This window comes from Phoca vitulina, unplaced genomic scaffold (genome assembly GCF_004348235.1).
Source record: "Phoca vitulina isolate PV1807 unplaced genomic scaffold, GSC_HSeal_1.0 scaffold9, whole genome shotgun sequence".
Taxonomy (NCBI): Eukaryota; Metazoa; Chordata; class Mammalia; order Carnivora; family Phocidae; genus Phoca; species Phoca vitulina.
Window position 1 is genome coordinate 26376611 of NW_022589712.1, and position 18399 is coordinate 26395009.

Consider the following 18399-nt stretch of genomic DNA (forward strand, 5'->3'; position numbering starts at 1 on the left):
GATAATGTGGAAAACTTGACATAGGTCTTGGCTGAACTTTATCCATAAGAAGATGGGCTGCCTAGAAAAAAACAATGGATTAATGATTTGCACAATGGAAAGAGGATTGCTGACTGCTATGCACACAAACTATTTATAACTGTTTTAAAGACTGTAATATAGATAAACAACATTAGCTTCTGTTTATAGTTGTTTGGGTTGGAGGTTTAAGAGACTAAGTAAAAATTATTCTTAACTAATCATTAAATGAAACCTCTATTAGGCAACATCTAGCCAATTTCCATTTTAATTGTTCTCTACATTAGCTGTTCTTTCCTATGGTTCTTCCTTAAAATTAGTCTCAACTAGTGAGGCTTTACTGTTTATAAATCCCTATAGAAAATTGTAAATCCTCTCACTACTCTAAGTGAATTTATAACAGAAAAATAAAAAAATTAAAAACGAATAAAAAAGCAAATTAAAAAAAAAACCCTCCCCAAAACTCCTTTTGCAAGGGTTTGAATCAACCTATGCCAGTTATTAGTCCCCTTTAAGGATATAATTTCCACTTCTAAATCTAGAACAGGGCAGGGTCGACTGAATCAGAAGACAAGCATGAGCGTGAGTTAACCCATCTGAAAATTTCCCAAAGTTACTAGCCTGAACTCCAATCCACAGGAAATTACATGGGAACTAATTTGAAACACATTCTTTAAAATTATTCTTTTAATGAGCCTTCAGTTCCACCAGTCACAAATAGATTCTCTCTTCAGTAGTGGCTTAATTTCCCCAGTCTCTAACCAAATAGTCCTGCAGGAAGTAATTACATAATGATTGTGTTTCCTAGAAGGTATTAAAGACAATTACCAGCCAATTTAAGTACCAATGCAACCGCATTCCAATTTGCTAAATTATGGAGAATTCAGAGTTAGAAACTACATTTAGTGGAGTCTGCAGATCTGCACTGAGCTTGGATGGAGGCACCCATCTAAAAAGGATGGGTTTGGAGACAAGACATCAAATGATGTTTCTAAGCAGTCCATGGCAACTTTAGGTAGGCCTGTGCTATTAAAATTAAAAACAGTAGCAACATAAATGGATGATCGTTCTTATGACCTATAAGCTACTGAACTCATGGCTTAAGTGTCTGGGAATATGAACATAGCAAATAACCCAAGTTCAGTCAATTAACTCACCAGTGTCGTCATCAAAATCAGACAGGACTGACTCCATTCCATCCTCACTGCTCGCCGACTGCTCCTGAAGTCTCCGAGGCAAGCTAGCAAGTCTCCCACTAAGGAATATTGGCTTCAAGGGCATTTTGTAGATTTTGGCCAGTAACTAAATAACAAAATACCAAATTGCAATTATATATCGGAAAAAGCTGCACTCAGGGAGTTAAAGAAGAATAAAATTATATTCCAGCAATACTGGGGTTAGGGAAAAGCAGAAAAGCTCCCAGCGTATGCAAGTTTTGAGGTTGTTTGTGATTTGGATTCATATGGTAGCTCATGAGAGGCATCTATCCCAGGGAGCAGATGAAACAGCATTTAGTGGAAACAAAAAGGTAGAGGAAAAAGGCTCTAGGGATACTTTTTCAGCATCTCAATTACCTATGAGTTTTATAGCCTTTTGTAAACCGACCCAGGGAACCACAAAACATGTCAAGAGTTTTTGCCTATGGGAAACTGTTCTATGGGGATTACTGAGAAGAGGGTCTATAGGTAAATGGGGTACCAGACTGAGTTCCCCTTCCCTTGCTTCAGTGCAATGAGGCCAACAGTAAGTGGGTAAAGGGAGGCATCTGTGGGCCAGCGTGGGGACAGATGAAGGTATCGGCAGCAGACCTGACAGACTGCCCTGGGTTCTTTATTCCCCTCACTGCAAGAGCCCAGTCCCCCAGGAATCCTCATTAGTGGGCCAAATTCCCCAGGATCTTCACGGCTTAGAATTGTGCTTGCTGTGCTAGGGAAGGACCTGTGGGTGAGGCAGACAAAAGTCCTGTCCCGGGGGGTTTTACGATGATCCTTTCACAAAGAATAAATACGATTTTGGACATAAAGGCTATAGAAAAAATTAGGTGATACTAGAGTGACCAGGGAATGTGGGAGCGTTGGCTGTGAGCTGGTAGATACTTAAGCTCTGGTCTCTCTGAGGAGGTGATGTTTCAGATGAGATCCAGGAAGATAAAAGAGTGTCTCAAGGAAATGCGGGGAGAGGACATTCCGGGCAGAGGGAACAGCAATGGCCCTGAGCAGTAAGGCGCCATGTATCTGAGGGGAAGAAAGTCAGTGTGGTTGGAACACAGAGCGAGAGGGAAGGATCTGAGGGTGGCAAGGGAGCTGGGGTCCTGTCACATGGGGCCTTGTGGAGGCAGCTGGGGGGAAGAAGCTGGGGCTGGGTATCCTTTCTAAAGCCCTGGGACTTCACATGAGCACTGCTATCACCGTGGGGGGGGGGGGGTTCCACAGACAGGAAGAGGCCTGGGGACACGACCTGCAAGGATAGGAGGGCAACTACTGAGAGCATTACTGAAGCCTGGGGGAGAACGGGCTTCAGGAGGGAGCATCCTCTTGGGATAATGGCAATTACTGGATTTAGCACAATGAAGGTTGCTGTTCCCTTTGATAAGTGCGGTTTTTCATGGCATTTCTTCACTGGATCTTGACTGAATGTGCCCCTCTTTTGTTTTTGTCTCTCTTCGATGGTGGCACCCCCACCATCCACGTCCTATCATGAAGACTTCCCAGGGCCTCATGACCCCTCTCCCTACAGCCTGACACAAATAGAGAGATCATGGCAGTTCCCGTGTCTGAGTATACGTGACAAGTTTCAGAGATTTCAATTGAATTGCGTGCTGTAGCACATGTTTGTTCCTTTCTTTCTTTCCTTCATGGAAGGGGGGGACAAAAATTCCTACTCAAGATCTAAGTCCCCAGTCTCCTCAGAGTCAGCAGGAAGTGTTTCTCTTGGGCTTCGACAAAAGACATCCATGCCCGTTTTGCGAGCATTGTCCGAGGCGGGTTTCAGGGCCTGGAGCTCAGGGTACCTGAGAGCAGCGCCTGAGGTAATCCAGGGCCGGGAGGCACAGGTCTGGGGCCGTGGCTCCGGGTCCCGGGACGCAGTCTCCTATTTCCTTACAGTCCACCTCCCCTGGAAGACAGACAGACAGACAAAATTACTCTTGCGTTCCCCTTCAACGGAAGACCTATTTATTCACACAGCATTCGTTCATTAAATGTTGACTAAAATAGAAAAAAAAAATGACCCCAAACTCTGCAACCCTGAGAAGAATCCTTTCAGTCATTCTTCCCCCTCTGCATGTGTACATGTTAAATACAGTTGGGAATCATACCGTGCATCTTATTTTGTTGGGATTATCCCATTTTGTAACTCCCCTTTTCACTAAACCACGCTTTTCCTGTATTCTACCACAATTCCTTCAGTGGCTGGCTGGTGTTCTTTTGGACCTGGGCACACTGTAACTCCCTTCACCGCGCCCCTGCTGCGGACGGTGTGACTTTGAAGCTTGATGATGAAGGACAATCCTGGTGACAAGCCACGCCCTGGGCCGGAGTGAAGCACTAGGCTTCTCTCTGTTTGGAAAAGGACCTTTTTGCTGCCAGTGCTCTGTGCTAAATGGTGATGATAAATAAAGCCCCTGGGTAGAGGCTAAACATCTGGGGCTTGGGGATGGAGACTACTGAATTGCATTGAAATGATTTCCATTTTTTTGTGGTACGTATCTAGAGATTTCGCAGTTCTGTAGAGGGCATCTCGATTTTCTATAGGTAAATAGTAGTTGAGGATTACCATTTTTCTTCTCATGTAATGAATCTATTCCCATACTTTTAATAAAATCATTCCACGGAACTGTAATTGTTTCTAATTGTCTAAAATCGTAGCCACTAGGCACTCTCCCCTGTGGGTAAACAGACCTAATTACTAGGCATTAGTTAAAATTCAGATGAAGAGGCATGTTTCTCCTTAAAAAAGAAAAGATAAACATTTGTATTTTAGATCAGGGACTGGCAAACTTCTTGTGTACAGGGCCAGACAGTAAATACTTTAGGCTTTGCGGGTCACCCTGTTTCTGTTACAGCTTCCCAAATCTACCGTTGTAACCCGAAACTAGTTATAGACAAATGACCATGGCTGTGTTCCAATAAACTTTATTTATAAAAACTATCAATGGGTTGGATCTGGCCTGCAGGCCATTGTTCGCCAGCCCCTGGTTTGGATTAACATACTTTACAATATAAAAACACAGACTAGTTCAAATTCATGTTGAAATAACCAGGTGGGAATTAAAAATAAATTCATTTCTTAGCCTGTTGGTCAAAGTGAGCATTCCAGTTTTTTTTTTTTTTTAAACCAAGGCTGCAGCGTTACACATCAAAGTCTATACAAATGGCGCCCCCTGGAGTCCGGGGTGGGACACAGCCAGCATGACTACTGGGGGCTCAACGGTTCCCACAGACTCCACGCCCCATACAAGTAACTCCACCTTATAATTCACAGAAAAAACCATCCTCCAAGTGCATACCGATTATTCTGCATCTCTGTTTGCTGCCTCTAACTCCCTCCCTAAGATAAAATCTCAAATTTGTAACTTGCTGCTAGGCATCTCCACTTGAATGGAATTTCACAGAAGCTCAACCTATCCAAATGTCCAAAGATGGAATTCATTACTTTTTCTTCTCCACACCTAATCTGCTCTCCTTTTGAACACCTTATTTCTGGGTAACACCAGTCCTTGTAAGGGGAGCAGGGAGCCATGCTCAGTTCCTCCTCTCCAAGCCCCCACTGGAGCAGTGCCAAGCCCCACAGATCCCACCTCTACCATGAGCTGGAGCCAATCCCACCCTCTCTACTCTCTCTCTGCCTGCAGCCTCCCATCCCCATGTATGGGGACATGAGCCTGCCAGAGTTCAGTTTCTAACACCGCATGTGATTGTACCACTCTTTACTTAGAAACCTTCCCCACACATTCTGGATCCTTGATGTGGCACACAGAACCCTTCCCAACTGCCCTCTTCCTTTCTTTCCAACTCATCACTCACTTTGTGGGTACCTGCAATGTACCCTGTTTTTAGAAAAGCAAACCTATAGCTTACTCCACAGAGTTCAAATGTCACCTCCTCTTTGAAGCCTGCACTGGCCCCCACTACCAAACACCTCTCTCAGCTGCTTCTTTATTTCTGCTTAAATGCCTTTTTTCTTTTCTCTTTTTGCTAGCCTCCACGAAAGTATTCGTCTTACTGAATTGTAAGTATTGATTTATGTGTTTCCGAGAAGAGGCTGCGAGCCTCTCAGAGGCAGGAAGCGTGTTTTATTCATCTTTATACCTTCACAGTACATCCAGGCTGCTGTGCCCACATGGCAGGCACTCTACAGTTCCCTGAGTAAGAGAATACCAGTAACGATTCTTAAATGAAATATAAGACGGTGACATAATAGCAAATGCATATATTGGTCTCTGCTCCCAGTTCCTGGCACAGAGCTCCTAAAACCCTTGTAATTTCCCAAGCAGTAAGAGTACTAGAAGCATCTTGTGTTCTAATGTTTGGTCTTTGACTCCAAATTCCTGACACAGAGCTCCTAAATCCTTGGGATTTCCTGGATGATAGGAGGGTCTTCTAATCAAGGCAACACGTGGTGGGCTCTTGGATGTGGACTGGTCACCATAAAGACCAAGCCACGACTAGAAGCTTGAAATGTTCAGCCCCTTTCCGTGTCCTATGGGAAAGGGCCTGGAAAAAGAGTTAAAGATCTATCCTGCCTACATGATGAAGCCTCCATACAAATTCCAAAAGTAGGGGGTGCGGAGAGCTTCTGGGTTGGTGAACACATCTCCATGCTGGGAGGGTGGCACACCCCCACTCCATGGGGACAAAAGCTCCTGTGTTTGGGACCCTTATGGACCTCGCCCAATGTATCTCTTTATCTGGCTGTTCATTTGTATCCCTTATTATATCCTTCATTATATAAGAAACTGGTAAACATGTTCCCGAGTTCTGTGAGTTGTTCCAACAACTAACCAAATCCAATGGGTGGGGGTCATGGAACCTCTGATGAGTAGCCATGTCAGAGTTGTGGGTAACCTGGGGACCTACCTTTGTTTTGGCACATGAAGTGGAGGGGGCAGTCTTGTGGGACTGAGCCCCTAACCTGCGGAGTCTGAGCTAACTCCAGGGAGTGTCAGAATTGAATTGAGTTATGGGACACCCAGCTGGTGTAAGACCCGCCCCCTCCACGTCCAGTGTCAGAGGACTATAAGTGTGGCGGCTGGGGGAGAAGAAAGGAGACACCCAGGAGTGAGCTTTTCCTATACAAGAACTGAATTTTCTACTACCTGATACAAAGATCATACTTTAAGGTCTTCTTATGATGGAGATACTAAATTTTTTGGTTTCTATTTAATGTAGAGCAGAGTTAATAAAAAATAAATAAAATCCGATGCTGTTGTTCACAAGAAACTTCCTCCGAAACCTAGTTTGTAAAATTGATTAGCAAGTGGCCACGGTTGTCCTTCTGCTCAGTCCTCCGTCTCCCGGGGTGTACGTGACAACAGAATGGGGCACGTGTAATAAATAACAGACTAGAACAACCATGGCCTACAGATCACACTTGTTGCCTCTATCCTGAAACTCGCATTTTGTTCCTGCTCCCCCAAAAGGGGAACGTGAATGAAATCACCTAGTTTCTTTGTGTCCAGTCTTTTTCTGCAAATGAACTGTAGATTATTGAGCAAAAATTAAAAAAAATATTATGAACTGTATATTGTCCTTCTTCCAATTGTTCTTAGCCTCAGGGTCTAAGAGCACTCCACGGTGAGGTTCTCAAAACTTTAAGACTTAAGTGCCTTCTAAAATTTTTGGTTTCACTAACTGCCCTCCCTTCCATTTCACCCCAGATAAACTTGTGCTCTAAAACAAATCTGCTACAGCAGGTCGTGTTCTATAGCAAGACTCTACTTTATTCAAGCATTGCTAAATTAAGCGGAAAATCAGCTTGGTAGTCTGTGAAACACACAAGGCCTCGAAGAAGGGGGACTTTTACCCTCCAAAGAAATGTTACGACTAATAAGGCCCAGGGGGAGGCATCCTTAATTTTTGTTTAGGAGGAGCGGGAAACTCCAGCTCAGGCTGCTAATTATGTGACATCGACCACAGCAGCTCCCGCATAAGGGCGATTATAGAATATAATACTGAATATTTTAAGATTCAAAATGAAGTTGGAGTAAAGTAACATATAGATTGAAAATATGCTACATTACAAGAGTATTCCAGGAACATGATGAAAAATAGCAACCAGGGACAGAATCCAAGCCTCTTTTACAGTAAGCTTTCTGCTTCTGAATACACAACACACACCACCATCTGTTTAAAGCCCGGGCGACTGGCTTGCTTGCTCCATTCAGGCAGGGGGCCTGTCTCCAGGGCTTTCCACACAAAGTCATCCAGGAAAGGGCCCCCAGCTGTCACAAGGGACGAAAAGAAGACTCCACTCACCCAGTCCTTTGACAAACTTCATAAGGCACATGATGTAACTTGTGGCTGCATTAGCAAAGACTTGGATGTTGTCGGTATTGAGAAACGCTTCAAATACATCAAACACTGGAGCCTGGCCTTTTCCTAAGGGAGGAAGGTTGTAGAATTTTAAGAACATCAAGTCTCTACCCTTCAGGTTGCCCATACTCCCAGCATCTTCCATGGAGTTTTGGGAAAGACCTAGTACTGGAGGAAATCCCTGGCCTTTTGACGGGACGGGGGCGGGGCTGCAATGCTGTGCTCAGCTTTGCCTGCAGGGGGAGCTGCAGGAAGGTTACAAATGCGAGGCGAGCTCGGTAGAGAGATGAGGGCAAAGCCAGCTAGCTCAATGCAGCGCTGCGGTAATGGATGGGTCTCCGGGGTAGTGAAACATGCAGGCCTCTGGGATTCTAACACATAATTATAGGGAAGGGAAGGTTTAGATAAGCCCCGATGGCATACACTAATTGCTTCATAACTGTGCAGAAGAGAGTTAACAGGCTCGAGATTGCCTTAGAAAGGCCTGCTTACGAGATCAGCCCTTGGCCGACATCTGGGAACTTGACTCTCAGAATATTCCCAGGCAACAGTTAACTGATGAAGAGTGATTCACTGTGCCTAGGTTATGCAAACAACATGGTTTATTCTGAACACGTGCTTTCCTTTGGGGAGTCTGGGATTTTGGTAGGTGCTAGGCAGAGGATACCTACGTGGCCGGCTCATAGATGGGTCTCCAGTGGGCTTTGCTGGGGGAGAAACATCATACTCATGTTGCTGCACTTTCACTCCTGGATCAGAGTATGCTCTGTGGGACCCTCGGGGGAGGCTGAGAGCACATGGAAGCCTGCACAGGGATTTGCCCTGATTCTGTGTCTTCTGCCCTTACAATCTGGCTTGTCCTTACTATGTTGCCATGATAATCCTAGTGGTGAGCCATGTAATAAATCTGAGCCATGCAATAAGACTTAGCATACCTGTATGCTGAGTCCTGTGAGTTCCCTGGTGGGTCTCTTGACATGCTTTATGGGTCCCCATTCATTTCCAGCTAAACCCAATTTTCCTAACTGGGATTCAACTGTGTTATGATGCTTTTCTGCTTCTTACACGTAAGCCAATAATGTTTTCTTTTGTGGCTTTAGGTATTGACTCAACACAGATATGTATAACTGAAACAACAGAAGTGTCAGCATTTTGTCTAATCTGTCAGTAAGAGCAGGGCCTGATAACGCTCAGGGTTCTTGGTCTGCCAGGAGAACTCAGAATGTGTGTCTCTGCTACACCAGATCATTTCCTGCCAAGAAAACATGGCTGAATGATAGCCTTCCCTGTTGTTCAGTTTTTTTTGATAGCATGAAAATTGGCATCAAGAATTCATACTTTATGACAAAAATCATCTACACATTCTTCCCTCTCACCACCCATATTTAACATAGTACTGGAAATACTCCCCAGAGCAACTAGGCAGGAAAAAAAAAAAAAAAAGAAACACATCCAAATCAGAAAAGAAGGAGTAAAATTGCCTCTTTGTAGATCACATGATCTATTTTATTTAGAAAATCCTAAAGACATCACCCAAAACTTTATAACAAATAAATGCATTCAGTAAAGTTTCAGGATACAAAATCAACACACGTTCTTACCCATGGAATAATCACCAACCAGATACTCCTTCACCTCAGACTTGTTCCCACTGTGCACAGTTTCCAGGGCACTGAACAAGGGCCTCCATCCTGACTGGATTTGTGTGGAACAAACTTCAACTAGCTCGCCAATGGATGTGACAACCTGGCGGAGGCAAAGGAGGTGGCACTTAAAACCTTTTCCTAAAAGAAGCAGGAAAATTTCTGGGAAGGGTGATATACTTCTCTGCTTCCTATTTCTGGGTTAATTTCAGTGAAAAAAAAAACCAAACCAGAATTCAGCCAAACCCACTCAAAAATCTTCTAAATAAGCAGCCATATCACATTAATTTGCATTTTGCTAATGACTAATGTTGTTGAGCAACTTTTCACGTGATTTGCCATCTGCAAATGTTTTGCTGTTTTTTAAAAATTTGGTTTTTGTCTTCTCATTATTGTCTTTTTTAAAAGAAAGATTTATCTATTTTAGAGAGAGAGAACATGAGCGTAGGTGGGGAGGGGCAGAAGGAGAGGGAGAGAATCTCAAGCAGACTCCACGCTGAGTGCGGAGTCCAACATGGGGCTCAATCTCACGACCCCAAGATCATGACCTGAGCCAAAACCAAGACTTGGATGCTTAACTGACTGTGCCACCCAGGAGCCCCTCATTATTGTCTTTTTATTAATGCATTGTTAGAGTTCTTTACATATTCTACGTTCAAGTCTTTCCTCAGATACATGATTTACATTTTTTTTTTTTTACAACTTTGACTTTGTCTTTTTATTTTTTAATGGTGTCTTTTGAAGAACAAGTTTTTAATTCTGATGAAACCTAACTCAATTTCTCTTTTTATGGATCATGTTTGTGTCATTCCTAAGAAATCTGTGCCTAACCCAAGGGCTCAAAGATCGTTTCTAGTAATATTTACCATATTGGTGTCCATTTTGCCCGATGTTAATATGGCCTCCCCAGCTCTTTTGTGGTTACTGTTTGCACAGCATATCATTCTCAGTACTTTTACTTTCAATCTCTTTGTGCCTTTGAATGTAAAATCTGTCTCTTGTAGACTGCATATTGTAATATCTTATTGTTACATCCACCTTACAATTCTGCTTTCTGATAGTTCAGTCAATTCATGTTTAACATCTTTATTGAGATATAAATCCCATACAATAAGATTTACCCATTTATACTGTACAATTTGTTGTTTTTTAGCATATTCAGAGAGTTGTGCAACCATCACTAATCTAATTTTAGAACAGTTTCATGAACTGCCTGTGTCCCCAAAGCCAAGATGTGCTAGCAGGCATTCCCTCCACGTCCTAGGCAATCACTAACTTATTTTTTCTCTCTATAGATTTGCTTCTTATGGACATTTTACATAAATGAAATCCTATAAAATGTGGTCTTTTGTGACTGGCTTTTTTCATTTAGTGCAATGGTTCCAAGGTTCATTCATATTGTAGCACAAATCAGTACTGATTTTTGTTTTATTGCTGAATAATATTTTACTGTGTGGAAATACCACATTTATCCATTTATCAGCAGATGGAATTTAGGTTGTTTCCAACATTCTCGCTGTTATGAATAACGCTGCTCTGAGTGTTTGTGTCTGGATTTGTATGGATATATGTTTTCATTTTTCTTGGGTATGTACATTTTGAGGAACTGCCAGACTATTTTCCATGGCAGTGATTTAACCCTCCTGTCAGTAGCATAAGCAAATTCCAACTTCTCCACATCCTCATCAAAACTTATTATCTTTTTTTATTGAAGTCATCCCTAGTTGGTCTGAAGCGATATCTCATTGTGGTTTTGATTTGCATTTCCTCAATGACTAAAGATGTGGAGCATCTTTTCACAAATACATATTTAATACTATTAATATGGTCTTATTTACATCTGTCATTTTACTATTTGTTTTCCACATATAATGTGTTTTTTTGTTTCTCTGTTCCTCCTTTACTGCCTTCTTTTGTGTTAAACATATTTTTAGTGTATCATTTTAATTCCTTTGTCTCTTTTTTTAATTTATTTTTTGTGTTATTCTCATGGATATTGCCCTAGGGATTATAATATGCATCTTTGACTTATCACAATATTCAAGTTAATAATGACTTAATTCTAGCAAAATATGGCAACTTTGTTTCTAAATAGTTTCATTTTCTCCCCCTTCTTTCTGCTATGGTTATTTATATCTTTATATTTAATAAATCCAAAAATACAGTGTTAGAGTTAGTGCTTTAAACATTGTTTTTAAAATAAAAAGAGAAAAAAATACACAATCTTTTTATATTTACCCAGACACCATTTCTTCTTGTGAAACTGACTTACTCTGTTGTTTTATCTCCTTTTAGTCTGAAGGAATTCCTTTAGTACTTCTTATAGGATAGGTCTGTTGGGCAAGAAATTCTATTGATTTTTGTTTATCTGAGAATGCTTTTACTTCATCTTCATTTTTGAAGGGTAATTAAATTATTCTAAATTATTCACTTTCAATATGTCATTGCATTGTCTTCTGGCCTTCATTCTATCTGGAAAAGTGGCAATTAATCCTATTGTAGTAATGAACTGTTTCTCTCTTGATGCTCTGGAGGTTTTGTTTTTGTCTTCGAGCAGTTTGACTACAATGCATCTACTGTGGCTATCTTTGTATTGATGCTAATTGGGGTTCCATTATTTTTCTGAATATATTTTCTGATCCTTTCTGTTTCTCATCTTTGTCTAAACTCCCATTACACGTAAGCTTGACATTTTATCACGGGTCTCTAAGGCTTTATTTCTGGTCAAACAATCCTCTCCAATCTTTTTTTTTTTTTAAGATTTTATTAGAGAGAGAGAGAGACAGTGAGAGAGGGAACACAAGAAGGGGGAGCAGGAGACGGAGAAGCAGGCTTCCCACAGAGCAGGGAGCCAGATGTGGGGCTCGATCCCAGGACCCTGGGATCATGACCTGAGCCGAAGGCAGACACTTAACGACTGAGCCACCCAGGGGCCCAATCCTCTCCAATCTTTAGAATGGATAATTTCTATTAATCTACCTTCAAGTTCACAGATTCTTCTTTTGCCATCTCAAATCTTGCTGGTAAGACCATCTAGTAGATTTTTCATTTCAGTTATTGCCATTTTCAGCTCTAGAATTTGCATTTTTTCATAGTTCCATTTCTCTAATTAGACTATTTTTGAGTCATTCTCATCATATTTTCCTTTAATTCTTTGAAAATACTTATAATAGCTGCTCTAAAGCCTGTCTCTCAACTCCAACACTTGGGCTCATTCTAAGTCACTTTCTATTTTCTGCCTTCCCTCCCAATAGGTATCATTCTTTCTTGTCTCTTTGTATCTTTCCTTTTCTTTTCTTCCCTTTCCTTTCCTTCCTCCCTCCCTCCCTTCCTTCCTTTTTCTTTGCTGAAAAGTCGACATTTTATATATTATGGTAATGTTGAATTCTCATTAATTTTTGACATTTTTCTTTTTTTTTAAATAAGGGGTTAGGCTTATACTGTGCAATCTCTCTCTTCCCATGTGTGAGGAGCCAATGTCTCTGGCTCAGTTTCTTTGTCTTTAGGTCTTAGCTTTAGTATTTAACATTCATCCCCATGTCTGCATAGGTTAGTGGTCAGCTGATGATGTGGGCAGAAATTGTGCTCAGATAACTTGAGCCTTTAAGGCTTCCATCCTCCTCAACCAATCCATGTGTGTAGGTTGGGGAAAATACTCTCAGTTTAGCCAGTTCTCAAGTTTCCCTTGTTTTTTTTTTTATTTTCTGATGGAATTTGTATGGTCTATCCTGCATATGCCCATGTTTCAGTCAGCCAGAGATGTGAGAGGAATTTATCTAGTCTTTCTGTAAGTCTCTGGTTTCCAGAGACTCATGTTACATTTCTTACTGGTTCACAGCTCACTGTTACCTTAGGCTAGCAAAATTGCAGGCTTCCCCTGTTCACTTTTAATGAATTCACTGCTTTTAGTTGCCAAACCAGTGGTCTCTTTTCTAAGTCTTCTTTATTTTATTTTTGAAAGATTTTATTCATTTATTTGAGAGAGTGAAAGAGCACAAGCAAGGGGAGCGGTAGTGAGAGAGGGAAAAGCAGACTCCCTGCTGAGCACAGAACCTGATGTGGGGCTGGATCCCAGGACCCCAAGATCATGACCTGAGCCGAAGGCAGACGCTTGACCGACTGAGCCACCCAGGTGCCCCTCTAAGTCTTCTTTAAGTCAAATCTATCCCTTATAGTACAAAAGCTGCTGATTTTCCAACTTAGCTCCACACTATTCTTGCCAATAGCTTGAGAGTAAAGGTGATGGGACAGTCTTGGGCAAGAGGTCACAGACCTCCACTGTTCTTAACCAAAGTTCTAGCAAGGAGTATTTCTAAGCATGAATGCTACTCAATTTGTTGTCTGTCCTTGGTCAATTTCCAGAAACCTGAAACTGTTGCTTTTGACAAATTTGTCCTCTTTTATACTTGATTTTTGTGAGGAAGCTTCATTAATTTTTTCATGCCACCATAGCCCAAATCCCTCCTGTTCTAAATCTTTCTGAACACATTTAAGCACAGTTACTTTACAGTCTATCTCTGATAACTCTGGATCCCTCACTGAGCATTTGCATATATATATGTTTGTGTGCCTATTTTTATTGTTTGTTTTTCTTTTTGTTGTCAGTGACATGTTATTTCCTAATGAGTCTAATTACTTTTGATTGAATGTAGACACTACACACGTAAATCAGGAAATAATCTGAATCCTTGGGATGATGTCATCTTCTGCCAGAGGGGCATTTGGTGCTATGGCGGGCACTAGAACCCGCAAGTCCTCTAATCTCATGGTAGGGATTGGGATTATTTGAAGTTGGGGATTATTTCCTGTTATGACTAGTTTATTTAAGTTTCACTCTTCCTCCTAATATGTCCCTTTCTCTTCATGGTTCTGTACCAAGATGTCAGGAAGTTACCAGACTTGGTGGGCCCCAGATTCCAATTTTGGTTAGTTTCTCAATCTTCCAACTTCCTTTTCTGAAATTAGTGGATTCCATTCTTAGGAAAAGTAGCCTCCAAACCCAGGCACAGACTCCGGCTGTTGTCTTTCTCCTAGACATTGGCCTCATAGTTATTCACTGCCTTGCTGTGTTCCCATACCTTCCAGTGATTAAAAAAATTTTTTTAATCCAACTTTTCCTGGTTGTTCCCTGTGGAAAGTTGATCTGAACTACTTAGTTCACTATGATTGAAATCCTCCAACTTAGTCGTTAGGCATTAACTCATATTTTCATTGCTTTCTTTTGTTTCATTAAACTTATCTGACATTCCTATTTAATATTTTGCGGGAAGGATACCAACACTTCAATTCTCTTCAGTCCTGACTGCCATCTGTTGTTTCTGCAGCTTACTCTATTGCCTTGTTTCCCTGTGTGTTTTGTAATATTTTGGAAATACTGTGAACTCACATATCTGGGAACTTTATTAGTAGGATTCTTTTATGGCCCGAGTTGAAATGAGTTCCTCTGGGGGAATTTCTGTTGGCTTTTTGTACCGTGCCTGTACAAAGCTTCTTAGACTACCAAGGTGGTGTAATTTCATAAGCTGACCTGCTAGAAGGGCTAGCTTATAATTTTAAATCCTGTAGAGTTTTGCTTGTTTGTTTGTTTACCTCTACCAAGAGCCGATGTTAGAGAGAGGCTGCTACTATCCTCAGGAAGGTGGTATTGGGTTCATTTCTAATTCAACTTTGGCCTGAGTGAACACCAGTCTTATACGGTCTGCCTTGAGATTTATCTCCTGTTCCTGTGGCCTCAAGAATGTGATAAGCAGGACTCTGCTTCACCTGATGGCAAATACCCTCACGGCAAAACCAGGCTTAGGACTCTACTGAGTGCTCTGGCTTCCCATTGTTACTTAGTTTTGGACATCTTAGTATTACCTTTTTCGCCAGGAATTTTTAAACCTTTATTCAACCTTTTTGGTAGATTTCAGAGAGAGAGAGAGAGGATCTATCTGTGTTCCTAGCCCACCATCATGCTGGAGATGAAGTGAACAGTTGGTTTCCTTACCATCTGTCTCCTGGCAGAGGGTAACGTAGTGATTAAGAGTCTAGGCTAGGTACATCAAAGTATAGACTGGTATAGCTAGATTGCCTAGGTTCAAACCCCATTTCCACTAATCATTAACCATGTATCAGCTAAATTGCTTAACCCTCCGGTCACAGATTCCAGAAAGGATGACTGGAAAGACGAAATATGCAAAGGCCATAGGGCAGCACTGGCCAGGGCCCTCAGGAAGGGCTGCCTGAGATGCTGGTGATGCTGACCCCCACGGCACACTGACCTGGTCTTGGACATCCTCATCACACAACTCCAGCTGCATGATACGCTCAAAAGGTCGGAAAAGTGCTTCATTAAAGTGAAAATGAGGCGGCTCATTCCAGTCAGTGAGAACCTCTGTCAGTATATCATGGATGAAGGAAACGGCCTTCTGAGACACATGCCTTTCCTTATGGCAGGCAGCCTGCAAAATTCAGGGGAGAGTAGAACACCATCAGGACTTTACACAAGTAAGAAAATGGTCTCTTAAGTTCCTAACCCATTTCATGTGGGGAGGTAGAAGCAGCAATTCTGTTGAAGTAAAAAAAAAAATTTTAAATTAAAAAAAAACTCCAAGGGATAAGTATAGATGAAGAGTACACTAAAGTTGAATTTTTAATAATTTAACCAAAGATCACATACAACTCTAGTTTCACTTTAATATTTCTGGAAAAATAAGAGTTTCTAGTAATTTTTTTTTTTCTTTCTTGTAACATGACAGTTTTCTTGGGTGGTAAAGAACACATGGACTATAAAGACACCAGAACCTAGTCTGGGACCTGCCTATGGTCTCATTTTAGCCATGTTGAATATGATCAGATGTGTCACCTGTCCCTCAAGGAAGTGGGCCAGTTGCCCCAGTGATGATCTAATTGGCTCACATCTTTGTATGCACGCCCTTGAGGAGCCCTCTCTCACACGGACGGCGGGCTTGGATATGTGATCTGCTTTGGACAATGGAATAATACCAAACATTGTATCAGTAGAAAACTGGAAAGTAGCTCTGATTTGGGGTTTGCCCTCTTGCTTTCCTTGGAAATCCTAAGAATGCCATGTGAATGAGCCAGGGCTAGTCTGCTGAAGGGGGAGAGACCATGGGGAGAGGCCCCTGTGTCCAGCCCTCCTAATCAAGGCTGTCACGAACCAGCTGACAAGTGAGGTGCACAAGTGAAGCAAGCTGAGCTCAGCCAAGCCTGGCTCAACCCAGCTCAGATCTCTGACCCACAGAGTCAGGAGCTAAATAAATGGTTGTTGTTTGATGTTGCCAGATTTTGGGGGTGGTTGATTATAGCATAACAGATAACTGATACACAGTTTTTCCATGACCAAGTTTGTTATTTTCTACCCCTTTTCTTTACTAGAATGTTCTGTTTAGTGAACTAGTTCCACAAGTCTTTATTTGATGAAGTAGCTCTACCAGATTAACGCTAAAGAATTAGTAAGAATCATTATCACTGAAAAACAAGGCAACAATTTTCCCATCAATTGAGAAGTAGCCAGTCGTCATGCACTGAAGTGCTTAGTTCATAGGATATAATTTATCACATATACCACTTTGTATGAGAGTGAAAGGGGTCCTGCATTAATTTTGTTGGAAAAACTAGGGCGTATGGTTTGCCTAATTATAGGGTACTTCCCAGAGTACATTTAGCTATCAGAAAAGAAGGACTGGCAGGAACAAAAGGCATTGTTATAATCACATATAAAAGTGAAGCTCCAGCCTCCGGCTGAAAGTAAGGCATAAACAGAAAGCAGGCTGCAGGAGGTAGCCAGCCAAGTCATGCAATTGTAAAGAAAGAGGGTCAGGGGGACACCAGGGTGGGACTGCCCTTCTGGGGTGATTCTCTAGATGCCACGATGTGCCATCAGTGACCTATGATGTTTGTGCCCAGGTGATGGAAACCTTAGCCTTGCTCTTCGCCCACACGCCGCCCGGAAAGCCCCGTGCTGGCTCTGCTGCAGGAGCTCCCTGAGCTTCGCTTCCTGCTTTCAGGGGCTCACCTCCACCAGGTGTGGGGCCACAAGGCTCCAGCAGCGCATCACATGGAGCAGTGGCCGCGACTTGCTCCGCACGATCCTCAGCATGGCATCCCCGAGGCGGAATAGGTGGAGGGCGCTTTTTCGGTCTTGGGTGGATTTCACCTCTCCTGTAAGAAGGCAAGACCACAAAAGCCATAAAGCCCAAACACAGGAACAGTTTGACCTGTTCAAGCAGAGAGAGAGAGGATGAAAATCAAAGGGGATGAAAAATACTCAGGGTGGTAGGATTAGTCAATGCGGGCCAACTGAGGGAGGAGAGGACCCTGGATTCAAGAGAGACTAGGCGGTTCACTCAACACCTCTCCTATCGGCCACCATATCCCCAGGGACTGCCGCGACAAGCGTGAGCACTGCTCGTGGATAAGGGGGAACGGCATGGTGGTTAAGTAGGAGGGGTGGGGAGTCAGACTGCCTGGGTTCAACTCCTGGCTGCACCGTTCAGTAGCTGGTTATGCTGGACCAGAGATTTCTCTCTCTAAGCTACGTTTCTTGTCGTCAAAGTAGGGATAATGGCCCTTACCTCTTAAAGTTACTTTAAGGATGAAATATGGAGATACAAAGTGGCCTATCACAGGGCTTGGCACATACTAAACGCCCCCCACTGTTAGCCATGAATGTTACTGTTGTCACTCGCCATCCACTTTGCCAATCCTTAATGGCACTTCTGAAGAGCTTGCCAAGCAGGTCAGGCCCCTTTCTGCTCAATAACATGCTTTTTGAAACTGCTCTGTCTTGCTTCAGTGTAATCCTTGCCTCCTCGGATCTTTTGCTCCTTCTTTGCCCTGTCCCCTTGGTCTTCTCCCTTTTCATCACTTTCTCCTTGCTCATGTCCTGTTTCTCCTATACTGTCTACAAAATGCTGGACATTATCATGCTCTTCCAGTCAGAATGCTCCTTTCTAATTAGTCTTGCCATATCAAATAAACTTCAAAATGACAGTAATAATAATCACTGACATTTACTGGATGTTTATTCTGCATCAAATGCTGTGTTGGTGTGTCTTTAATTACTTTATTTTTTAAATTAAACCTTAAACAAATGTGATTATTGCCATTTCACAGATTAGAAAACTAAATGCCAGAAAGGTAAACTGACTCACCTAAGACAGTGTAGCTGGTAAATGGTGGAGGCAGCATTTTAACTCCTA

General features: G+C 42.2%; 1 protein-coding gene across 1 annotated transcript in view; it reads right to left on the reverse strand.

The window, feature by feature from the left end:
* ARFGEF3 (ARFGEF family member 3) overlaps positions 1-18399 on the reverse strand; it is a 165562-nt gene that overhangs the window by 22362 nt on the left and 124801 nt on the right. The window contains exons 21-26 of the mRNA XM_032407797.1: positions 17214-17359; positions 15457-15636; positions 9152-9296; positions 7494-7616; positions 3029-3132; positions 1176-1320 (exon numbers count right to left, since the gene is read on the reverse strand). Of these exons, the coding sequence (XP_032263688.1) occupies positions 1176-1320; positions 3029-3132; positions 7494-7616; positions 9152-9296; positions 15457-15636; positions 17214-17359 (843 nt within the window). The remainder of the gene's footprint in view (positions 1-1175; positions 1321-3028; positions 3133-7493; positions 7617-9151; positions 9297-15456; positions 15637-17213; positions 17360-18399) is intronic.